Raw genomic sequence first — 26,937 nt, forward strand, 5'->3', positions numbered from 1 at the left:
CATTTAAAACTAACAAACAAAATTCAGAACAGCAAATCTTCGAGAAGTATACTTAAAATGGTAGCTGATATGTTTTCAAATTGCGTGCATTGTTATTGTGCTCGTAATTTCTTGACAAGCCTGGTCAATAAACTGGTGTGCTTCAATTTTTCATCCAAATGAGAAGCATTGACCTCTTTGGAAAGAAATAGAGCAGGCAGTAAAACTGAATATTCATGATATACTCTCGACGCATACAAAACACCGGTCCAAAAATGTAGAATGGTAAAAAAGCACACAAAAAGGAAGTAAGTATGGTATAGAAATGATGTGGGGTTCCCTGTTGTGCAGTATTAACATCCTAGTAAACCTAATGTCAGTTCTGTTACACACAACACAAAATATGGAGTCCCGAAAAATTAAGTAAACGCTTTTGTGGAGCATAATTTTGAGACGTCAATCAAGAAGTTGTTGTCTTGTGATGTTGTTCACCGATTATGTCATATAGCAGAGATGTGTACATGAGCCATCTTATTTCAGAATTGCTGATTTTATTGAAGGGTAAAATGCATGGTTCTTGATTAAGTCAAACCCTCATGCTTTCCCTACTTGTGTTCATTTGTTAGGACAAACAAGGAATCCCCTGGTGGCTTGGCATAAGTTATAAAGGAATCGGACAGTATGATTTACAGGATAAGGTGAAGCCTCGAAAGGTAAGGGTTGTAGTTCCAAAATGTAGTAGGTCAGAAAACAATGTTCAAAGAATCAGTTGCTGAAATCATTTCTCTTGACCCATAGCTAAAAGGAAAACTACAGTTTAACCCTCACTCATTAAATATCATTGGCCTGAAATTGTTACATTTAAAAACATGTGCCTTGCCTTTTGAGTAGACAGCGTTCAACTGTCCACAAGTACTTTTGCTCAAGATGGGTGCTTGTTGCCACTTCCATTGGTTTACACTTTTTACGGTGGTTTTGTTTTGAAATATATTGTCATAAAGCTATTACGTTTTGTACTGAAAGTCTGTACTATAAAAAAGACAATTACCTTTACACCGTGCCTTTTCATAACACTCCTGTGCTATTCTCTCATTAATTGTTGATGATTTCTCAGGATGAAGGGCTTCCTCTGTATTGGTCTTCCATATTAGAATCATGATCACAGTCTTGTCGTGAAATGCTTGCAACCCTATTGCTAATCATGTCGCATGTGTCTCTAGTTCCATGTGATACACCTTGCTCTGTCACTCTTCCCAGGATATGCATTCTATTCTCTCTCCCCCACTTCTTCTCTCCCCTTCCTTTGTTTCCCTCCTCTAGCTAAGCGATGTGTGTAGTCACTCCCAAATGTTCATTTATCATGTGTACTGCTCTCTTGTATATTGTGCTATATAAATACCATCCTGGTCTTAGTAAAAATCTTCTCTCCTCTGTTTGAGTGTCACTGTTCTTCCAAATGGTCATGCTTCTCCGTTCTACAGCGCGCCCGATTATGTATCCTGCACTTTCCTTCTCAACTGCCATGATCCATACTGTCTGTAACGCTGGCCCAGGGGTGTATCTCACTAGTCAACCCATTAGTGTGTCCTATTGCTCTTCCCACCTGTCATATGTTCACCTGTCTTCACCTCTTTCTGTCTTATCCCACCCATCTGTACAGATCTGTTCCTCTTCGCCTGCTGTAATGTGCCATTTCCCTTTCCTGTCATGTGTTCCACCAGAGATTTGTCTTCTTACATTGTCTTACATCGTCTTGCTGTCAATTTCCTATGCCCCAGAAGCTGTTGCCTAATCAAAAGAGGTGTCCTGCTCCCTTGTCTTGTCGCATGTGCTGGTCTCTCGTGGCCCAGCCCTCCCTTGGTCATGTTGGGGTGACCTATAGTTCAACAAGCTGATTTAGGGTGAAATTACATCTCAAAAGCTGAATTAATGTATGACTGTATGGTCATGTTAAATCCTTGGGACAATTAGTGCTCTCTCCATTGTGCTTGAGTTAGAAAACTGATTAGTAACTCCTATGTTGGGACTGATGGTTGATGTCTCAGCCTCAATGAGATCACATCCACGAGGTCTGACTTGAAAGCAGTTTGTAATCTAGTATTACCTTTCCCTGCAATCAAAATTCTCTCATTTGCCAATATGTGCAGTGTTTAGGGTTTTTTCGTTTTAAAATCTCCCAAATGTCCCCTTAATATGAAGCTTGGATGTGTCATCAAAATGTGTTTGATTAATTAGTTTTCTTGATTTCACTTTGTGCTCACATGCTCTCACTTCAACCCCTTCTTGTCTTGTGGAATAAAAGGTTTTCTCCTTTGCATCAATTGAGAGAAATGTTTTAAGTATATTCATAATGGTGACTTAATCGTAGGTCTAGAATCAAATATCGGTGATTGTTGGAGCTGTAAATTGTGATTCCTTTGTGATATTGCTGCTGAAAAACTGAAGCGCTATGCAAGACATTTTTATGGTAATTATATTTGAAACGGAATGGATCACCTTCCCAGACCTGGCATTGTCAAGCCTTAACCCCAGTGCAGGTTTTTAATGACTAGAGTTTTCCCTTGGCCATAACTCTGCAAGCAGCCACAGGTCTGCAGCTCTATATGGTACATTTTATACTTTGTATCACAATATATGTACACCTTAGAGTTATTTTTATGCAAATAAGCTTTTTCCGGTATGGGAGACCACTTCATTAACTGCATTGTGCGTCGTCTCTACTGGAAGCGTACATTCTGGACGAGCCAGGTGGCAAGCTCAAGAGCTGCTGTTCCCTGATGCTCTTGCATTCTTTGCATTGACTTCCATGCCCCACAAGGGAAGTGTGTCAGGTCTTTTTTGATGTCAGATCCTTGTATTTATATATTTGTTTTTGGTGGGGTTTTTTAAAGCGTGCACATGCCTAAGAGTATCAGAGCGTTGTACAAATGAATGATATACATAAATAAATCAAAAATGTTAAAAAACACATTTAGGAAAAACATAGACCAACTTTTAAAAATTCCAGTAGGATATGTTGTGATGTGCCAGAGTTATTGTTAAATGACCGCTATGCGTTTATGAGTCATTGTTTTCCACGAGTCTGCTTTTTGTCAGTTTTATTTCAGGTTCGGGGGGAGGGGGGGGGGGGGGCAATGTTTGTGTAGGTTCTACTGAGCTGCGTGTGCTTCTGCCCAGTATTGGTATTACTGTCATTTTGCTGGCCACTGTGCCCAGTGGACAGGTTCACCCTAATTATATGAGAGGACTCTGTCCATTAGGATCTTTTTCACCTCTGTTTTGAACACGTGGGTTGATGGGTTAGACTGAACCTTGGGTGGTAGCGAGTTCCAAATCCTTGGAGCTGATACAGAAAAGGAGCATGTGTATGCTCTCCAGTGCTGAAGATGGCAATGTGTCTGGTCTAAAAATTGGTTTGTCACTTGTGGCTGAGTGGATGCAGAGGCATCTCCTCAAGCTTAACGGTGACAAAACCGAGATCATCATCTTGGGGAAGCAGAAGGATCTTTGGGGCCCTCAACATTGGCCCAGCACCATGGGTCCTACTCCTCTTCCAGTCCAGGTGGTACGTAACCTGGGCTTCCTTATTGATGACAGACTGTCTATGAGGCGACAAGCCACCAAGGAGGCGGCCATCTGTTTTACCACCTTAAGATGGCTCCAAAGAATTCTCTGGATGTTGCCCCTTGCCACGAGAAGAACAGTAGTCCAGGCTTTAGTAACATCTCGCCTGGACTACGGAAATGTTCTTTATCTTGGTGCAGATGCTGCGACTGTAAGGAAACTACAGGTCATACAAAATTCATCAGCCCGTCTCCTCTGTAATATCCCGAGGAGGTCCTCGGCTACGCAGGCTCTTCGTGATCTCCACTGGCTCAAGATCTCGAGTCGAATTAAATTTAAAGCCTTATGCTATATTTTCAAAATCAAGCAGGGTTCTGCCCCATTATATCTTCAAAGCTTGGTTCAACCCTACAGGCCTTGTCGTACTTTGAGATCATCGGCCAACTGCGATTATGTCATCCCCAGATTTAAGCTAGTGAAGATGGGTGGAAGATCTTTCTCCCATCTTGGCCCCAAACTCTGGAATGCCTTGCCCATTGCCACGAAGACTGAGGCCAACATGCTCAGTTTTCGGAAAAAACTGATAACCCTACTTTTTAAAAAAAAATTACTTCTCATAGCCGTGATTGATGTCAGTTTTCTTCTTCAGTCTATCCCTTGCGCCGGGAAACCCACTGCGGGTAGCTGTTGCGTACTATAAATTTTAAATAAATAAATAAATAAAAAATATGGTTTTTGTTATCTAAATCTGGCGGGGGTTCTAGCCTGAGAGAATTTGCGCTTCTGATTGAGCGTCTTCCTCCTGAAATTCAATTATTTTCTGCCAGATACCTTGGTTCATTATAGTGTAAGGCAAGCAATTTTCAGTTGATTTTCTTTTCCAAACATTATGCAGTATGAACCCCAAATGACCAATCATCTGTAATGTGTCCCTATCCTTTCTTCCCTCAAAATAATAAATAAACCAGAGAAAAGTTTTACAGTTTAGTTGCATAATGAAAGTCTGTACTTGGTCCTGATAGACACAGATTTGGGCATAGGATTCGAAGAAAATATTTTTGGGGAATAATGGACATCCTATAAGCGGTTAGCTATATGCTTTCCATCGCAAGTGGGCGGGCCTCAGGGGTGGTGCACCTGTGTGAGCAGTGGTGGGATACACTTGTGGAGGGGCCCTTTGTGGATCGGGGTGTACACACTATATGTGATTTGTCAAATTGTGCTGCATAAGGGCCACTTCGTCTTCATTCCACCATGTCCTTATTGAGGAACAGCATCCAATTACATCTTTACGTGTGCAAATACAGGCCCTAAAGCGTGAGTGTACCAAATAAGAAGCAGTGAACCTGGTTAAGGGACTATGGCACAATCAGTGACTTCAGTTATTTTGTGTACATGCAGGAAGTTTATTAAATGAGTACAGTGTAATAGAGTGGGGAAAAAATAATGTGTATGGTTTGCTAAAAGCCTCATTCTCAAAGAGTCACTAGTTTATTGAGGAAGATAAGTGCGATTTTGAAGAGTACTCTAGCAAAAAGCTGTATGGAGGAGCAAAATTTAGGGAACAGTCTCAGTTTTAAATAATTGTACACGGCTCTTGAAATATTTTGTTGTTATTCAAAAAATGCATGGTAAATAATGTTTTCTCGTAGCAGCATGTTGGGATTTAACTAGTTAGATCACTGTACTAGAGAAACTTTTATTACACACGTTTCTACAGCAGACTTAATTTTGCTAAAAGTTACTTATGATTGGGTAGGAGGAACAGTCCCTCCGTGCAGCAAATACACACTTTAATAATGACACTTCAATAATACTCACTTTAATTATGCCAACCTTTACTTGTCTTAGTTTTTTATTGCACATTACCCAGAGCGCTATTTCCTGGAACATGTAATAGAAAATGAACGTTATGCCTTCATACTGCAAGGGTTTGTTCTGGCTCTATGTTTGCTTGTGACCGCCATGGGATGGTAAACATTATTAAGTTCACTGTGCTCGGTGTCTCTCACAATACTCCAGCACTCACTGGCGTAGCTAGGGAGGGAGGTGAGGGGTGAGGGTTCCAGACTAAAGAGGAGTTTGGCACTTTCGGCCAATGGAAAAGGAAATGTCCATGGGGGCTGATACTCCAACACTTGTTTTATGCTGTGTTAGTGTGAGTCTCTAGTTCACCCAGGGGAAAGATAGAATGCTCTCTGTGGACCACTGTCCTAATGAAACTAGGCTTCTGTGAACCAGAGGGTATAGGACAGGTAGCAAGTAGGTCACAGAGATCACCGTTCCACTGGTCATTGGGATGGCCAGAGCTTTAGGTAGGATGAAAATACTGGGGGGTCTCTCAAAGGGGCTTGACCAATGTAATTAAGGGCATGGCTTAAAAACACGTATCTAAAAATCTGTGCTTAGCATATAGTGTGCCGCCCGACTGGTAATTTTCTGTTTCTGTCATTGCATCCAGATACATGACACAACAAGTAACATTATACCTACAACAAGTCAGGACTTTTGGCTTTGTCAATGGTTGTTAGCTGCATAAGATAAATAAGCTGCAACTATGGCTTGTTGTCTTAATATTGAAAAAGCTTCCACTTAAAGCCCTGGTGACACCATGACAATGTTGCTGCTCCTGAGTTTCAAAAAGGGAAGGGAAATCCAGAGAGAAAATGACTCTCTTAAGGATTTCCCTTCCCCTACAACACTCACCTGCCATGACGTCATGCCGTAACTTCTCCACTAGTGAGAAGTGAGCCGTGTGGGCAGCGCACATCGATGCCTGCTGTCACTGCAGACCGGAAAAAACGGACCACCTGTGCCAGGGCACAAAACAGAGCCCGATAGAGACCCGGTGAGACCCGGCCCACTTAAAGCCCTAGGTATGGCCCTTGTAATTTTGCATAGTTCAAACCACCACATAAACAGAATGTGCAATAAGTGGGCTACTAATTACAGATTGTGTACCAGTGACATACTTAATGGCACTAGGATTCTCAGCTCTGTACAAACTGGGAAGACAAAGTGACATTGCTTCTGTGACTGCCCCACGCGCACACCAAGATACACGCATGTACATGTGCACACACATGTCCAAAATAATAAGCATAAAGTAGACTTACCCCAAACTTTCAGCTCTTAAGGACATTTATGACAGCCATTAAGAAAAGTGATACCTGCCACTAATAATAAAATAATTAAGTAATACCTCCCACCACCTCAAGAGGCTGATATTTTCTTTTGGTAGTCTTATGTTTATGCTGGGATGGTGGATAGGTTCTCGTATTTCAAAGGATGCTTTGGTCTATGTATTTCAGCCCGAAGATTGTGCATGCTGTGTGTTTGCTCGGCAACTTTGCCAAGAAGCATGTCTAGATAGTGTTACAATATTGTAGATCCACATTACTACAGGGAAGACCAGGGCTACTTTAGTAGCAGGTGCAACCACCACAAAAGGCTGATAAATTGTCCCTGTGTATCCTAGGTTTAAGCTTATCATAAGGGTGCTTGAATGTTCTGCCAAAGCGTGAGTCGCTCATTCAGGTCCAACATGCTTCCCAAAAATCAAACAAGGGATTGGTATAAATATGGGGAATTATAGAATATGTAAAAGCATAGGGGCGAAGAATGAATCCCTTCTCATTCTCCTCATTAATGTGCAGGAGTCCTAGCTCAAGCTGTCTCTAAAATGACTCATCACGTTTCATGTTCATTACTAGTTTTGGTGGAGGTTGCAACCTGCCATGTTTGCTGGTGTGATGGAGTGGGGAAGCTAGGAGTTTATTGGCTTGGGTTTCAAAATATGGGCCTTTCTAACAAGTTAAAAAGTAATTGTGCCGCAGTCGTACCTGTAAGGCTTCTAACTCAAGAACCTACGAGTGCAGATCGCTAGGACATGACTTTCAGGCGGCCTCCACAAAGTCGCCCTATGTGAAACTGTCCCATTTTCACCTTAACGCAGCCCTTGTGTGTCTGAGTGAGGGAGAGAGTAGAATGGCTCTCAATCCCACTGCTGATTCATGGGCGAGTTAGAATAGCAATACACCCAGTAGGACTGCTTCCACTGCTCTCAACTTTGACAGGTTTCCATCACAGCCATGCTGCTAGACCTGTGCAGGATTGCCTTGCCCTCACTTTTTCCACATGCCACAATCTTTGCACCTGAAGTGATTAATTCGCCCTGTGTGGCACACACAGTATGGCCTACTGTACTTTATAATACTGTATGTGTACTTTGTGGTGCTTGCCAGAGCAGTGACCCCAATAGTTGGTTTTAACACGGTATTAAAATAAATCGATGCACAAAGAAATACCACGTGGCACCCAGGACATGCACCAATTCTTGCCAGAGAATCTTTTGCAGAGCGTTGCCACACGCAGGTGTGACGTGTCCTCACAAATTCAGCAAAATCATTGTGTTGACATCACTAATCCTGGGCCTGCAGGTGTCGGGCTGTTCATGAATGCAACAGACCACTTGTGTTGCTACTCTGTTCGAACGAGCCCCATCCGTGGGAAAGTCAAACTTGCCGCGCACCGTGCCCTTGTATGCAAATAGCCAGTGAAGAAGCCCCCTGTGCCATCACAGGTCCTCGGTAATGAGGGCAGTGTTTGCCTTGTTGATCAGCTGCCCCTTGCTGTGCTAAGAAGGTGAAATGTGTGAAGAACAACTCAGCGCAGCTCTGTTTATTTCCCATCCGCTGGGGACTTGCACAGAGGCCAGTGTATCAAAGAGCCGCATCCTCTGGTTTGATGCACTGCTGACTCTCCAATGTTTGTGCTGCCCCAGGTGTAAGTCAGCACCAGTTTACTTCACTCCATGCACATTAACTACTTCACTTACTCAGTGTGTTGTTGTACTAGACAAGAAAAATTGTGCAACATGGAGTGTTTTCCCTTGTTTGTTATTTTTTTAATTAATACACCTGTAAACCTTTAGTTCCTGAAATGTCACACCATTTTCCAAGTTCAGAGCTCTGTGTCCAATTCACAAACTTATTTGCGCCTCTTAAGAGGTAATTTGGAGTGTAAAAGAAGCAATGTGCAATGGTAAATTGAACGTATTGGTTCCTTTACTCGTCATGTGCAGAATTGTATTTCGTAAAGTGTACTTGCAATGGGAGATTTTCCACGGCGGCGAATTTGGTGTTAGGTGTTGGGGAGGTGAGTTGCTGGCGGGTGGGAGGGCTTGGACAGTGACAGACAGGAGCTTGAATTTGTGGGCAGCTAGATTCTCGCTCTGAAAACTCAGGGAAATGTACTCCTGTCAAAGGCAGGAGTAAATGCCTTTCCACGATGGGAAAGGGAAGGGAGTACTTTAACCACCACTGGGATGGGCTCCTTGCCTGAATCGCACTGTTACTTCGCCACAAAATCATCCTCACTTTAAGAATCCACACCCACCGCAAACGAAAACACAAAATAAAGATTGCATTGTAGGCTTTTAAAGACTAATGACATAAGGCATGCCGAATATAAACAATAAGACGAGTTTTTCCTGTTTTCAAAGCGTGCTCTGCAAGCGCAGTAAGCATTAGATACACAAATAGGATATCACACCGGGCCACGCATGTTCTTGTGGTTTTAGGTTTTAGCTGTAGGATAAGCATTTTTTTCAGCTTGTTGGCATATTTGAAGCTGGTTCTGTATTCTTCCACTAAGCAGTTTTGTAATGCAATAGGCATTATAATTTCATTCCTTTATGTACTTGCTGAGTCATCAAAAGAGTGGTAGCAGCCACTGATCCAGCGGCCTATAGAAAATATATCATAAACAACGCTACCCAAACTTCATAACCTATAAACAAAATTCTATACCAAACTATGGACCCATTTATAAACCTGACATAATTTGGGCCTACTGAATCAGGTGGTCGGATTAAATCTATATACACCTAATTTACAAACTATATACAATATTAAACATTAGCGGAAAGAATATTGTCATTATAACAAATCCTAACTATTTAAACGACCACCATTGGCGACGTGATCTAGCTAATAGTAACCTACACTTCTGAATAATCAAGACCAGCTTGTTTGTCAAAAGTAAGATTTTATTTACTAAATTATGGTATTTCAATTGATAGTTTTATAAAAGTAATTTATTAGCATTGAAGCAAGCATGATTGTAAAGAAACGTGAGAAAAATACAATTTAAGCAAGTGAATCAAAGTTAAAGTGAGTATTTAAAGTTTAGCATTTCTAAAACCTAAGTCCCTAACTGAGCTAAATAGATAGAAATTAAAGTAAAGTTCTTTGAGGATTCTTACGTGCTCCACGCAATGTCCGACAGCACTTCACCCTCATCGGAAAGTCAGAAAGCAGCAGCCAGCCCATCTCTAGGGGCATGACTTTTTATACCTTTCTACACTAACTAAACTACGCAAAGGAAAGTTTTCAGAAATCTTCGACGTCCCATTGGCTGAGAGTGACAAGTGACATGTCACCCACATTTCAAATCTTCCATTAGGTCACTTTTCTTAAGGACCATTGTCCTTTCCGAATGCAACCAGGAGCTTCCTAGGTTTGCAACAAATGTACAATAATGTTCTCACTGCTTCCAATTGACTTCCGCGGATGCCAAGTTAAGGGCTGACAAAATGTTCTTTTTCGACCTTGGCCACGTCCGACAGAATGATGATAGTACGTCAGTTTTTGCTTTGTGAATGCAGCTTTTGACGAACACTTTATTTCAGAATGGGCGTCTCGTGACTTTTGCAGAAGTAAATTTCAGCTTTTAGCAACTCGAGCAAACTAGGCCCAAAAGCAGGCAACTTATGCTTTCTAGTATAAAACAAACACAAGAAAAGTATTAATGTAAGAAATAATGTAGATTCTGTATTCACCCCAGGATTTACTAATTAATTAACCCACCCGATTAATCAAATGTTACCTAGCAAATGCAAACAAATAAAGCAGCGTTTATATCTACCAGTCTTCATTAATCCATGAGACTTATGTGCACCTAGAATAGTAGAAATGACATCACACAGACAAGGAAAAGCAAAACAAGCACATGCTTCTTTTAAGTTTGCAGCAGTTAGTAGTGACAAAAACGAAAACAATAAATTATTTTATTATTTTGCACGAACAAAAAGATGCAACAATTATGCACGTTTATGAGCACACATGTTAGTCCCCCCATGTGTAAAGTTTAATCTAAGTTGTATTAGCACGACATATCACAAATCATTAATATTATTATTCATGTTATGGAAATGTGACTTCACGAGTTTAAACAAAATTTTGTTTTCTATCTCGCTCCATCAACTCCCTCATCTGGTGATTAACAAATCACCACACCAGCACCCAAAATTTTGGTAATTTAAACTTCCGAGAAATCGATTCAAATTCATTTGTATCAGTAATCCTAAAAGTCTGTTTCTGCATAATCTTTGGAATTAGCATAACGCTCTCTATGTAACTCCTGTAATTCGATCTCCCTTTCTTCTTCTTTTCTAAGTTTATAGATTCTTTTCTTCTCTTTCAACTGCTTTTTTCTTTTATGTAACAAACAACCTATTTTGGTCAAAATAAAAATGAATACTATTATGATCAAAGGTGCCAAAATCTTGCCAAGAATTGAACTTCCAATATCATGAAACCAATTTTTAATTGCTTGGAACCTTTTTGAAAGTTTCCCTGTAAAATCATCTTCTTCTAAAGGAATTATCTCTGAATGCATTTGTGTAATATTCTTGATGTACATTTCAATATTCTTACTTTCGTCAGGTATATATGTGCAACAATGTTGTACATGTAAAATGCCACAGACTCCTCCCTCTTTTGCTAGGAGTATGTCTAAAGCAAGGCGATCTTGAATTACCATGGATCTAATTGCAATAACTTCAACATTCACTAATTGAAACCCATCAGCTGTGTCAGTTGATAATCTATCAACTATAGTGGACAATTTTCTGATTCTCCCTGCATTTAAGGTTATACCAACAAAAGGTATTACTGCTTGAAAAATATCTCCCAGAACTTCAGTAAAAGTTTCTCTTTTAACTCTATTTACATAATTATGAATTTTAAACAATCCTTCTGAATCTCTGTCAACATGAAACACTTTAGGAAAAACAATTCCCACATAACAAGTTCCATACCAGTGGTCTGGAAGGTTGTAGTAGGCTTTGTCACCACAAACAAAATAAATCCCAGGAAAGATTGGATCCTTTCCACCTTTGAATCCCCAACCTCCCAAAATCTGATAAGTATCTTCACAGTTACTTGCACCTACAAAGTAATTATCAAAAAGTGTGTTATCTCTCCTAATGCAAAGCTTTCCACTAACTGGTTTGTCTATGTGAATTGCAATATTTTCAAGCATTTTGCCATTTAACTTTTCATCCTCTTTCTGCCAGAATCTAGACTTAGTCTGCTTGACTAATTCATTCCTCTTATAAATTGCTCTTCTCTCCTCAACCATATTCAAAAATTTCTTTCCTTCAGCACTTAATTTGCAAGTTAGATTATTTTTATAAGCATACTCATAAGTGAGTTCGTTAGTAACTAGGAAAAATTCTCTCATTTGCTTTGCTTTCTTATGCTTATTTAAAGCGTTTTCAATCTTAATATTTGCAAAAATCTCGTCAAAATCTGAATAGTAATATTCTAAGCGTCCAGTTTGATAAAATAAGCTAGTTAACACACTACATGTTACACCATAAGTGAGAGGAAGCATATTATATGTTACTCCCTCAGAAACAGAAGCAGGTAACTTAACGCAGACGTAGCAGTCTTTTGCATCCATTACCTTAACATATTCACTCAATAGCTTTGTGAATGTATTACTTGAAAAATCACTAATTGATTTATCTTGATGAATGTTAGGCTGATGATCAATAACTTTTGCAGACGCACTATGTTTAGTTTGGCTAACTAGAGCTTTGCTTGTTATGTTAACTTTGTGTAATTCTCTGTTCATCTCCAAAGGGATAATCACAGTTAAAACCAACCAGAGCAGAATTAAAATAAGCAGACACACCAGAGTCATCTTACAGCATCTCTTAAAAACAGAACACCTTGAAGTGCTCTCCTTAACATAAGGCATTTTTGGTTAGTTTAGCCTCAAAATAAAATAAAATAAATTAACATTTTTAAAATCTAAATTTATATTTACACCCCCCTTTTAAAAAATGTTTTTTTTTTTTTTTTAAAACCCTAAACAAGATTTCTTCGACCTTATGTCATACATAAGTTTTCTTCAACTAAACAGTTTTTCTTCGACCTTGTGTCAACTAACAAATTTTCTTCAGCCTTTTGCTAATTTAATATTTCTGTACCTCAATCATTGTCACTAATTTCTTGGACTTCGTCTTCTTCTTCACTACTACCATATATGTCAATAACAGGTGGAATTACTAAATAAGTCCACTCAGGAGACTTGTATTTTTGGTTTGGTCTTACTATTCTTTTTCCTTTTCTCGACACCACTTCAATTTTCCTTCCAACTCCAACTTCTTTTCCAGGACTCTTTTGACTACTGATTTCTTCAACTTGTTCTTTTGGTTTCTTGATCAATCTGACTCTCAATCTTCCACCAGGCCAGTAGTCTGCTCTTCTCACGTATTTCTTTTTTGGTTCAGAATTATTTGATTCTGACTTCCAAGTCCTTTTCTTTCTGTTTTCACTTTCACCATCCACGTCACTTTCTTCAGTTTCGTAGTCTGAAATTTCAATTGACTCAGGAACTTCTCTATTCGGCAATTTTACTCCTTCAGGAACTTCACTTTGTTTTCCATTACTGGTACTCGGTAATTCGTCTTCCTCCTCTTCTTCAATTACCCCCAACTTCCCAGATTTCGGATTTCTGTTCCTTATTCCAGAGCTTGTTCTCTGCCTTTCGATACTCTCCTGGTCTGAAACTTCTTTTTGTTCTGCTTCTTTGTCTTCGATAGAGACAACCGAATCCTCAGTTATCTTTCCCTTTAACAGATTCTCTTCACCTTCAGAATCTATTTCAATGATTTCCAAGTCTTTTCTTGTCAATTTTCCATTCACTGGTACAGTTTCCAGATGTCGACTTTCTTGTCGATCTTCAGAATCTGGATTTATTTCACCCTCTGTTTCGCCTTCTGCTTCAGAATCAGAATCATCTGTGGTATCACTTTCAACATCAGAACTCTCAGGAGTTGGTACTGGAATAGTATGACTAGGATGAATCCAGCGTTTCAATCCTCTGCACTTTACAGCATTAGTAGTGATCAAAATTATCTGCCTAGGCTTCTGCCATCTAGGAGCTAGACAATTCCTTCTCCGATGTACTTTTGTTCTGACCCAATCGCCAGGTCTCAGATCATGTGTCAAAACCTTTTCGTTTGATTGTGCTTCAGTTCCCACCTGATTAGACACAGAAGTTACCATATCAGATAACCTTTTACAGTAATCCAAAATAGCACTGTCATTTATGCTCAACAGTTTACCTACAGGTACAAAAGCTTGTCTCATAACTCTTCCCATTAAAATTTCATGAGGACTCAAACCTGTCTTTTTATCTGGTGTACTTCTTAATGACATCAAAACAAGTGGAAGAGCATCAGTCCACTTTACACCTGTTTCAAGACACATTTTTCCAATTCTGTTTTTAATTGTTCCATTAATTTGTTCAACCACCCCAGATGCCTCTGGTCTGTATGCACAGTGTATTTTCTGCTCAATGCTCAAAGCTTCGCAAATTAATTTCATCAGTTTGTTATCAAAATGGCTTCCTCCATCACTCTCAATAGTGACTGGAAAACCGTACCTTGGGATGATTTCTCTGAGCATTAGTTTTGCTACTGTAATTGAATCACAATGTCGTGTAGGGAAAGCCTCTACCCATCTTGAAAATAAGCAAACAATTACAAGCACATATTTCAAACAATTGTGTAAAGGCATTTCGATGAAATCCATTTGTAACCTGGTAAAGGGACCACCCTCTCGACCAATTATTCCTGTCCCCACCACTGATTTTCTGTTTGGATTCATTTGTTGGCATGACAAACACCTTTGACAAAAAGATTCTGCAATAGTTCTGAACTTAGTATTGAACCATGTTTCTCTGAAAAGTCTAACCATAGAATCTCTTCCCAGATGTGCTGGACCATGATATAATCTAGCCATGTCAGCAATCAAGCAATTTGGTAAGACTACTCTGCCATCTTTGTAAACCCACACTCCATCTTCTTCACGTGGTCTACAATCTGATCTTAACCACAAGTCTTTTTCTTCATCATCTGCTTCATTTTGTAAATCTCTAATCTCATGCCATGTTTCTACGACTGTTGTTAGCATTAATGAATTTGAATCAGTTTCTTTACTCCTTTCCCGATTGTATGAATAATTTTTTCTTGCGCAGTATTTAGCCGTTTCATCTGCGAAGGCATTGCCCTTGGAAATATAATCAATTCCTCTAGTGTGCGCTGCACACTTAACAATGGCGATTTCTTTCGGCAATTGTATTGCTTCAATTAATCTCCTAATGAAAACTGCATTTTTAATTGGTGATCCTGCTGATGTCATGTATCCTCTCTGTGACCAGAGTTGTCCATAATCATGCACAACTCCATACCCATACTGACTATCAGTAATGATGGTAACTCTTATATCTTTTGATATTTCACATGCACGAATCAAAGCAATTAATTCAGCCACTTGTGCTGAACGAACTCCTTCAAGACATGATGCTTCTTCGACATCTTTGACTGTACAAACTGAATATGAAGCTTTCAAGACACCTCCTTCGGATCTTAAGCATGAGCCATCTACAAAGTAGACAAAATCCGATTCAGATAAAGGTCTGTCTTTGATGTCTTTTCTTGGTTTAGTGCAGAATTCCATGACATCTAAACATTCATGTTCTGTTTCAATGTCATCAACAATTTCAGAATCAGGCAGTAATGTAGAAGGATTCAGATTCAAACATCTTGAAATCGAAACATTATCTGCTCCTAGTATGATTTTCTCATACTTTGTCAATCTGCTACTTGTTAAATGCTGAGTCTTACCTCTTGTCAGTAATATTTCTACTGAATGAGGCACAAAAACTTTCACAGGAAATCCCATAATGATCCCCTCACTTTGTTCGAGACTAATACTTGTAGCTGCAACTGCTTTTAAGCAACCTGGTAATGCTTTTGCAATTGGATCAAGAACTGCAGAGAAGTATGCAATAGGTTTCTTTAGATTTCCGTGTCTCTGAATCAACACAGATAATGCACATCCTTCTCTCTCACTGCAATACAGTTCAAAATCTTTCTCATAATTTGGCATACCTAAAGCAGGAGCTTGACATAAGCTCTTTTTCAGGTTTTCAAAAGAATCCATCTCAGCATCATTGAGAATAATTGGATCTTTTACATCTGACTTTGTCAGTCTTTGTAGTGGTTTTGCAATTACTGAAAATCCACTTATCCATTGTCGACAGTAACCAACCATTCCCAAGAACATTCTGACCTGTCTTTGTGTTCTTGGTGGTAACATTGCTTGAATCATTTTTATTCTCTCTATTGTTACTTGTCTTTTTCCCTTTGCAATTCTGTGACCAAGATATTTTACTTCTTGTTTGCAAAACTGTAGTTTTGCTGGGGACACTTTATGTCCTTCTTCTGCAAGGCGATTTAACAGAATTATTGTGTCTGTCACACAATTTTCTCTTGTCTTTGCAGCTATCAACAGATCATCAATATACTGCACTAACGTAGACCTACCAGGTAAGTCTAGGTCTTCTAATGATCTTTTTAACAGTTCATTAAAGATTGAAGGACTTTCTGTATAGCCCTGTGGGATTCTTGACCATCCGAGGGTCTTACCTTGGAATCTGAAAGCAAAGATTTCATAACTGTCTGGATGTAAGGGGACAGTAAAAAATGCATTGCAAAGATCAATGACTGTATACCATTCAGCATCATGTGGAATCTGATATAGAATTACTGCTGGATTTGGAACCACAGGACAACATGGAACGACAATTTGATTAACCTTTCTCAAATCTTGTACGATTCTAAATGTTCCATTTGACTTTTTAACTCCCATAATTGGTGAATTACAAGGACTACTCTCCATTTCTTTTAATACACCCTGTTTGATTAATTTTTCAATTATAGGTGTAATACCTTCAATTGTTTCTGCTTTCATTTTATACTGTGGAATGTTAGGAAATTCTATTCCCTGTTTCAATGTAATTTTTACTGGATCTACGTTTTTCATCAGACCCATCTCATTCCCAGTAAAATCCCATATATCAGATTTCACTGTTTCCTTGAGCTCTTCAGGCAAATCTTTTTCTTCAAATGCAGGAAACAATTTTGTTTCTTCTGCTTCCATCATCATCATTGTCATTCTGTATAAACCATCTTCCTCCATTGTTTGTAACTCAACTCCATCAGGAGAACAATATATTCTGCAATTCATTTTACATAGGATGTCTCTGCCCAATAGATTCACTGGACTACTATTACAAACCACAAATCTGTGTTTGTCTCTGTAATTTCCAATTTCAACTGGAACTGGATCAGTTAAGTCAGTTTTAATTTGCTGATTACTTACTCCGACAACTTGGATGGTATCCCCAGAGAGAGGTAGGTTTTCAATTTCCACTGATCTAACAGTAGAACGGGTAGCACCAGTGTCCACTAGAAAAGTGATGTCTACATCATTAACTTTCCCGTTTACAAAAGGACCAGACTGGTCAACCTCAAGAGTGGCTCCAACAACACACTCTTCCTCCTCTCTCGGGCACCGTCAGCAATAATCATCAGAATCACTGTCTTGACTTTCTGCTAATAAAAACTGTTGTGAAACATTTTGCATTTGAACTCTTTGCTGTTTTTGCTGTTTTTGCGGTTTTATTACCTGTTCACTTCCCTGAAATCCCACGTTTGGATTATATTTTTGAATTCCCCCACAATTCGGAAAAGGTGGTTGTGGCAATTGATCCTGACGATTATTCACCTGTTGCTGTTGCTGTTGCTGCAACTGTCGTTGAATGTTTAACTCGTTTAACCCCTGTTGCATCTGTAGCTGTCGCTGCAGGTCAACACCATTCTGCATCTGTGGATTCAATAAGGGATTCTTTAAGTTTTTAGGAGGATGAGGACACTCGTCTCTCCAATGTCCAATTTCGCCACAATTAAAACAAGGTAATCTTTGTTTCAACTCCTCAATCTTTGGGCTAAATTTCTTTGGGAAATTATTACTTTTAAACTTTCCTTGTATTTGGTTTGTATTTCCAGTTTGAACGAAATTAGTGTTCTTATTACCCATGCTGGCAATCTGTTGCTCAGCCACTTTTACCTGAGCCCACATGGCTTTCTCCTTGAGCTTCTTCTGTCTCACTTCTAATTCATCACTGCAATACTTAGCCTTTCTCAGAATATCATCCACAGAAAGTGATTGCCATCCTACAATGCTATTTCTGATCATTTCTCCGATTTCAGGTTTTAGTCCATAAACAAATCTATAGACAAAATGACTCATATCCTTTTCATCTAGTTTTTCATAACCACTGTATTGTTTAAAGATTAACAGTAGTCTTTCATAAAAAGAATGAACTGATTCTTTTGTTTCCTGTTCTGTCCTTTCTATTTTAACCCAATCGACTTCTTTGGGTGGAATTTTGTTTTTCATCCAAACAATCACCTTTTCATAAAAATCCATCACAAGAGGATTAGGAGCACCTGTTTCTTTGATTCGCTCAGGTTCTGTTTTTGGCCAACTAATCGATATTTTGCATTCTGTCCAAAGATCTGATGGAACGACTATGTCAAAAAATCCATCTAAATCAATCCACAGAACTTTTGACACTTTGATAAATCTATCTACTTGTCTGTACCATTCCACTGGTTTTTCCCTCAATTTTGGAAAGTCATTCGTAAACAACAGAATGTCCTGTCTCGACCAAGGGACATGAACATATCCTCCACCTGCAATTTCTCTCATTGGAAATTGTTTTGACAATTTTTCCAATCTTTCATCTTCCTTCTTTTTCGTCCATTTTACTCTCCACTTATTCAGTTCTCCTAACTTTTTGATATAAACAATCAAATCTTTTATATGTACTATTCTTCCCATTGAGTTTAAACTCTCAATGTCACTTTCTGAAAAGTCTAATCTGTAATGTTTCGCAAAATTCTTTTGTTTGCTCACATCGATTTCAAGTTCCGCTGCTAGATCCTCTAGTTGATCATATTTATTTTTTGTTTTCCACTGAATGCTTTTGCAAATGAACAGTAGTTCATCATCTCGATAGTAATTTAAACTATCTGGACCGATTGTTCCGATAATTAATTCTTCGATATTCGCTTTTAATTTGGCCACATCAAGTTTTGGTGTGGTTACCCTGACTTCAGGACTCCCTATATCTGATATAGCACCCATTGGTGTTTTCGGAGATAAATCCTCATTAAAGGTTAAATCAGGCATTCTTGATCTAGAAGAGTTTATTTCAGATAAGTCTGAATAAAATTTTTCAGCAACCTTTTGAATTTCTGCATTCAAAGGAATAGTTAATCCTGTCTTGTTTGTTTCTTTTTGGTCAAATACAGGCTGAACAGGACCAATCGTTACTGGAACTGTCACAGCTTCCATGCCTTTTGTCATTCTTCTTATTAATTCTTCTTTAGATCTTAAATATTCATTAGAATCGACATCTTCAACATTTCTTGCCTCTCTTGTATAATCTTTTGGAGCTTCTCTTGCCCTTGGAGCCATTGTAAAATGTCTACCTTCATTTCGAGCATTATCAAATTCTGGTCTTCTAGGAGTTTCAATGATTTCACAATTATTTGGATAAAGTTTAGGAGCTTCATTAATTGGAGGTGCACTCGGTGAAGTTTCAGTAGAAACCACCGGAGTAGACCATGATCTAGGAGGTCTCAAAGGTTGATTCTTTCTAGCTGTAGTATATATTTCTTCCATAACTGCATCCTCAGATTCACTTTCCATAGATTTCCCTGTAGGAGTACCCATTACCATTTCTTGTATTAAATACAATCCTTCACTCATGTTTCCCTGTCTCCACATTCGCAATCTATCTTCATGAGTTTCTCTTCTCCAAGGTGGATTTTTAGAAGGTCTTTTAATTCCACTAGCTTCTCTTTGTAACTGATACATCTCATCTTCCCACTCAACTAAAGCTTCAAATTGAGTTGGTCTCGGTTTTGGAATAAGAGCATTCATTTTCTCTCGTAAATTTCTCAAAACTTTTACGTTAAATGAACCATCATCAGGCCAAGTTAAAACACCGTCATTCTTAGTATAGCGTTTCCAACTATCAAACCATAAGACAGTATGATATCCATATTCACCTTCCATGTATGCTGCAGGTGTTTTATACTTATGAAGTAGTTTACCACCTCGCGTTTCAATTTTCTTGTCAGGTGAAAATAAATTTTTACATTTCTGAAATAATGTTGGCTTTTTATCAACATGTTTAAAATGATAACTCATTTTTAAGAGTTAAATCTAATTCACAAAATCGTTCGTAAAATATTTCCGGGATGCTCCGCAAAACAACCAATCCGTGCGCGAAACACACCGACAAGCCAATGACAGTTGAGCTACGTCACTTTTCTGCTCAACCAATAAAAATGGAGTTTTCCTAAAGAACCAATTAGCTTACAGATCGTCAGAGACTCAAGAGCCAATCAGAGTATAGTTTGTGACGTAGGTCACCCAATCCCAGCGCGGCTCTGTGACGTACACAGCAGCTGCGGTTTCTCGTTTCTCACTCCTGGCGCTTACCCCTCCTTCACAAAATCTTTTCACAGCGCCATTTTAAGAACACTTTTCAGTGTAAATTAATTCTTAACAATGACGATAAGGACATCATCTGTTCGTTTCACTATTTAGGATAGTTTACATACATTCAAGTATCCACACTTCGGAATAGACGGCGCTATTCACACTAAGGATAATTTTCAATTGTCAGTAGAGTAACCCTTACCCCACCCTTCTAACACGTATAATTATGTACTCGCTTTCCTCTGAACGCACCGCGAAGTGACAGTTCTAAGAGTTCCACTTGAACATAAAATACAAATCAGACTCGCACTTTTACACGGAAATTTCCCTAATTTCGAACACACATGAAATCCGTACAGGACTCTCACCTGTTTATAGAGATCATGCACCGTTAGCAAAATAACGACGTTATCCGTACAGGGCTCTCACCTGTTTATAGATATGAAACATGTACCCGTACAGGACTCTAACCTGTTTATAGATAATCATGTACCGACGCTACTTTACCCTTCACTCAAGCTCGGATATAACTAATACTCTTATCACAGTGAGTTTTATGGAAGGCGCTTTGTCCCTATTCTCATGCTGCTCTAATTTCTTAGAAAACCCTCACTATACAAGATTCACACCTAGCCCTAAAACTGTGCTGCACGGCGACAACACTATGGTACACGGCGATACCTCTTGTGATACTCGGCGATATCACTACAAACAGAACAGATGGCTTGCGTGACTAATTTCTCGCCACACAATCTATACCGGTATAGCTTACAGATAGCACGAATAACAAACTCAACATGTGTTAAAACATCGATCCTATTTCCATACCATAACACTTTATTAACCCTTAGCAACCAACATATTACCTTGGTTACCCTTAGCAACCATCAATTTCTGCTACCAGAGAATTGATCCAGCGGCCTATAGAAAATATATCATAAACAACGCTACCCAAACTTCATAACCTATAAACAAAATTCTATACCAAACTATGGACCCATTTATAAACCTGACATAATTTGGGCCTACTGAATCAGGTGGTCGGATTAAATCTATATACACCTAATTTACAAACTATATACAATATTAAACATTAGCGGAAAGAATATTGTCATTATAACAAATCCTAACTATTTAAACGACCACCATTGGCGACGTGATCTAGCTAATAGTAACCTACACTTCTGAATAATCAAGACCAGCTTGTTTGTCAAAAGTAAGATTTTATTTACTAAATTATGGTATTTCAATTGATAGTTTTATAAAAGTAATTTATTAGCATTGAAGCAAGCATGATTGTAAAGAAACGTGAGAAAAATACAATTTAAGCAAGTGAATCAAAGTTAAAGTGAGTATTTAAAGTTTAGCATTTCTAAAACCTAAGTCCCTAACTGAGCTAAATAGATAGAAATTAAAGTAAAGTTCTTTGAGGATTCTTACGTGCTCCACGCAATGTCCGACAGCACTTCACCCTCATCGGAAAGTCAGAAAGCAGCAGCCAGCCCATCTCTAGGGGCATGACTTTTTATACCTTTCTACACTAACTAAACTACGCAAAGGAAAGTTTTCAGAAATCTTCGACGTCCCATTGGCTGAGAGTGACAAGTGACATGTCACCCACATTTCAAATCTTCCATTAGGTCACTTTTCTTAAGGACCATTGTCCTTTCCGAATGCAACCAGGAGCTTCCTAGGTTTGCAACAAATGTACAATAATGTTCTCACTGCTTCCAATTGACTTCCGCGGATGCCAAGTTAAGGGCTGACAAAATGTTCTTTTTCGACCTTGGCCACGTCCGACAGAATGATGATAGTACGTCAGTTTTTGCTTTGTGAATGCAGCTTTTGACGAACACTTTATTTCAGAATGGGCGTCTCGTGACTTTTGCAGAAGTAAATTTCAGCTTTTAGCAACTCGAGCAAACTAGGCCCAAAAGCAGGCAACTTATGCTTTCTAGTATAAAACAAACACAAGAAAAGTATTAATGTAAGAAATAATGTAGATTCTGTATTCACCCCAGGATTTACTAATTAATTAACCCACCCGATTAATCAAATGTTACCTAGCAAATGCAAACAAATAAAGCAGCGTTTATATCTACCAGTCTTCATTAATCCATGAGACTTATGTGCACCTAGAATAGTAGAAATGACATCACACAGACAAGGAAAAGCAAAACAAGCACATGCTTCTTTTAAGTTTGCAGCAGTTAGTAGTGACAAAAACGAAAACAATAAATTATTTTATTATTTTGCACGAACAAAAAGATGCAACAATTATGCACGTTTATGAGCACACATGTTAGTCCCCCCATGTGTAAAGTTTAATCTAAGTTGTATTAGCACGACATATCACAAATCATTAATATTATTATTCATGTTATGGAAATGTGACTTCACGAGTTTAAACAAAATTTTGTTTTCTATCTCGCTCCATCACCACCACCTTGAAAATGTGTCACCACGAGTGTGGTTTTGGTAGTGAAGTATCTCCTTGGAGAGCTGGAGCGGTCTCCCTGTCATTGAGCTTCGTTTCTTTTTCTTGCATAATGAACTGACGTTTCAGTAGCACAAACATTGGGCCTTTGTGCTCCACCAGAATATCTGGCCTTCTCTCAAAACTCGGAGTACTGATGCTTAGCCATGGTTTGCCCACATTAGCGATGCTCAAACATGCGCTGCTGAAACTGACTGTACCAGGTCAAGGGTCCCATTGGAGCTACCTGGTTGCATCTCGCTCCAAGATAGACCATGCGGGAGGAGGGTGAGGGATAGATGGCATTCACATGAAGTGAGCAGAAGGAGAGGTAGTAGTATTCTAAATCCAAGTATTCTGCCCTGTGGATGCTGCAAGTACATTCGTTGGTTAAGTAATTTTAAGATGAAGAGATGCAAGTGAGAGCTTTGTTCTCACGTCAGCAAATTTTGTTGGATAGCGGCAGTAGTCTCTGGTTTTGCGGCGACACTATTCAATTCCAAGGTCCACACAGCAGCAAAGCCAGCTGGTGGACCTGGAATTTTGGGCTTGAATTAAGACAGATTCCAAGCCTCGGTCAGTCTTCTGCCTTCTTCTTCTTCTTTCAGTCACACCAGCAGTAGGCCTTTTGATCAATGCTGAAGTCTATTTCATAGTCTTATAAGGGAGACCGAAACTGTGGCAGTTCGGCCCAAGTCAAATGACCGCTCAACCTCAAAGTTATCCCCAAATGTCTGAAAGGAATTAGTCATTACAAAGTGCATCTTTCCTATAGGTGTTATACTGTTCCAGGACACACAACTACCACAGGTGCACTGTCACTCTAGTTTCCTTGGGGATAGCAGGCATCCCATAATATCCACTGTGGTGTGTAGTCAAGCCATACAACCTCCCTACCAACCAGGGATTGTTGTTGAGCTCTTGATTCTTGGGCAGACCGCAGATCGCAAAATAGGATTCAGGGGGATGGTCAGGCTGCCCATCTCTTTTATGGAGGTATGTTGCAGTGGCCATGCCTTTGGTTACATCCCTTTGTTCCAGTGTATCTCAGGCCATCCTGCTGGAACTAGCTTGATCCATTGAAGGTGGACTACAAGAAAATGTCCTTCTCCATTGAGATTAATGTGAATCTAGGCTAGACACATATTTTTGGATTACAATGGCTGCTAAATGTCCCCAGGTAAGAGAACAACACCGGAGGGCATGCAGGAAAGTAGAGACAGTAGACATCTGACTGTGCCTGAACATGTAAAACACCCTACACCTTTGGGTCTCCACATATTCTGCTTGTCCCTATACCTCATGATTCCACGCACTACCCCTCATACACTCAGCTTCCACTCAGGGGAGCTTGGTGAACAAAGTCAATACATCCTACAGGGAGGTATAGTAGGCAATTTCCTCAATGGGTAGCAGATAAATGGCTAAAGGGAAAAGGCAGGTAAGCAACAGAGACATGCATCTCCTGTACAGGAAAGCATCTGATAGATCAGAATGATAAAATGAGAAGGAGGAATGACACTGATAGCATGAGGATCTTCAACTAGCTTTGTGGCTGTTACCTAAGTTATTTCCTCAAAAACAGATTATCCATATTGTTGATTCATGAGGGTTGCCGGGAGACAGAGGATCAATGGATCCTAATTGTAGTAGACTAAATCTCTATGGATGAGACAGATGGCCAGGAAAAGCATCAGACTTTCAATTTGGGGAACATATCTTGGACAGGAAGGGAGTGTCTTATGGGGAGGGATGGTTATTGGAAAAAATAACAGTGACGTCTCTGAATGGGAGGAGGGTGAGACTCCACTGTTAGTCCTGTGACCTCCCTTGGGACTAGGACTCAGTGAAGGAGATCCGTGACTTTGTGTCCATTTGCTTCATAGTGTATAAAAAACAAGGGTTCACATTGCTACAGGTATATAAGAACTCAATTTATTTACACCCAAGGTAGATTACAGTTCAACAATTTACCCATTCAGAGAACATAGACCCATGCAAAATACCATTAGAAGAGAAGACTTTAATCGGTTATCTATTTATTTGACAGTTTTTTGTAATGTAGTTGTACCCAATAACTTTATGATCTTCAGCAAGCCCATTATACTCAGTAGGGGGCGATTAGGAAGTGGAACGGTAATAGAGAAACCTCGGTCACAACTAAAAAGAATTGACAATCAGCTTGCATAGATAGCCAAGAAATCGACAAAACCAGGAAATCATCCACCAGGAAGTACTGGCATGGCTTCACATTGTATATTAAACTGCCCCAATCCAGTGAGAACTTGTCAAGGGTATCTTCCCCACTTCGGAAGCTTACTCCAGGTAGGGTAACCAGGTGTCCCAGATTTGCTGGGACAGTTACGGTTGATTTGGCAAATTTAGCTCACATCCCAATTTTCAGAGAGGGTCGACTGAAAACAGAGAGAGGAACATTTTTATGTTTCCCAAGGGAGGACTATTTATTTATTTATTTATTTATTAATGGCATTTATAAAGCGCGTACAATTACCCTTGGGCGTCTCGGCGCTAAAAAGTGCATCAATGTCTCACCATGAGCAGAAAGTGCGGAAAAAAGAATCACTGATTGAATAACCATGTTTTCAGGTTTTTTCTGAACTGGAGAAGTGTGGGGCTTGTTTTTATATGGTTAGGTAGGGTGTTCCAAAGTCTAGGGGCCGCGATTGAAAAACAGCGGTCGCCCCAGGACACTGTTCGACTTCGTTGGACCACTAATTGGTTGAGAGATGTGGATCTAAGAGTTCTGGATGGGTTATAAGGAATCAGTTGGTTTTTGAGGAATCGAGGTCCTTGATCCTGTAGAGACCTATAGACTGTGCACAGAGCTTTAAATTTAACCCTGTTGTGAATGGACAACCAATGGTAGCTTTTGAGCGTGTCTGAGATAGGTGCAAACTTAGGTTTTTTTGACAGAACGCGAGCGGACGCATTCTGCACGGTCTGTAGTTTCTTGGTAACTCTGCTCTGAGCATTGAGCAGCAGACCGTTACAGTAGTCTAACGCTGAAAGCACTAGGGAGGTGACTAAGGTTTTTGCTGCTGAGTCTGGTAGATAAGGTGTAATTTTTCTTACCATTCTCAGCTTGAAATGGGCGTTAGCTGCTACCTTGTTTGCGTGGGCCATAAAGTTAAGCTGGTCGTCGAAAGTAACCCCTAGGTTTCTGACTTTGACCGTAGGGCTGGGAGGTGTGCCCAAGGCCGATGGCCACCAAGTTGCCGACCAAGCTGGAGAGAGATTACCAAAGATGACCACCTCCGTTTTATCGGAGTTAAGCTTCAGGCAATTCTTTGCCATCCACTCACCGATAGCCATCATCCCACTTTGGAATCTCTCTGCCACCTTCTGTCCATCGTCCTTTATAGCCAGCACCAACTGAGTGTCGTCAGCGTATGAGGTTAGGCCCATCCCATGTGCTTTGATGACACTAGCAAGGTCCGACACATATATATTAAACAGTGTCGGACTTAGGGATGAGCCTTGAGGTACCCCACACGGTAGCGACAAATCAGCTGACTGGAAAGGGCCCACTGTGACCGCCTGAGTTCTGTTAGTCAGGAAGGAAGCAATTAAATCCCTAGCCGTGAGCGTAATGCCCATCTTCTCGACATGGTCGACCAAAATCTTATGGTCAACCGTGTCGAAAGCAGCTGACAAGTCTAGGAGAACCAGCAAAGCAGTTCCTCCCTGATCGCGGATGACTCTTATGTCATCGGCTGCTTTGATGAGAGCAGTTTCTGTTCCATGATGTTTGCGGAAACCGAACTGCGTGTCATCTAGCAGGTTGTTGTTTTCAATGTAGGCTGAAAGCTGCTGGTTCATAGCCTTTTCTATGACCTTGAAGCTCTTATCAGAAAGCAATTTAATTAACAGTTGGGTTTAAAAGTTGCATTTTATGTATTCCCTTGGTGACTTATTGTCATTCTGTGCACTTCAGCTGATTGTAGTCCTTCTATTTTTGGGAAATATCCCCGTATTTGTTTTCCAAAATCTGATCACCCTAATTCCAGGCCTATATATTAACCCCTCCCATGCTCATGACGAGCTGAGCTCGTCATGAGCCACGGCGCTCCGGTGCTCATGACGAGCTCAGCTCGTCATGGCCCGTGGAACACTCAGGTGCGGAGAGAATTCCCCTGCTGTGCTGAACGTTCCACGGGAGCCAGTGCACCTGTGACGAGC

General features: G+C 39.8%; 1 protein-coding gene across 3 annotated transcripts in view; it reads left to right on the forward strand.

The window, feature by feature from the left end:
* FRMD4B (FERM domain containing 4B) overlaps positions 1-26,937 on the forward strand; it is a 596,661-nt gene that overhangs the window by 470,692 nt on the left and 99,032 nt on the right. For all 3 annotated transcript variants that reach the window (XM_078661469.1, XM_078661468.1, XM_078661470.1), the window contains exon 11: positions 606-692. In XM_078661469.1, coding sequence (XP_078517595.1) covers positions 606-692 — 87 coding nt within the window. The remainder of the gene's footprint in view (positions 1-605; positions 693-26,937) is intronic.

Source organism: Lissotriton helveticus, chromosome 9, assembly GCF_964261635.1.
Source record: "Lissotriton helveticus chromosome 9, aLisHel1.1, whole genome shotgun sequence".
In the NCBI taxonomy this organism is placed as follows: Eukaryota; Metazoa; Chordata; class Amphibia; order Caudata; family Salamandridae; genus Lissotriton; species Lissotriton helveticus.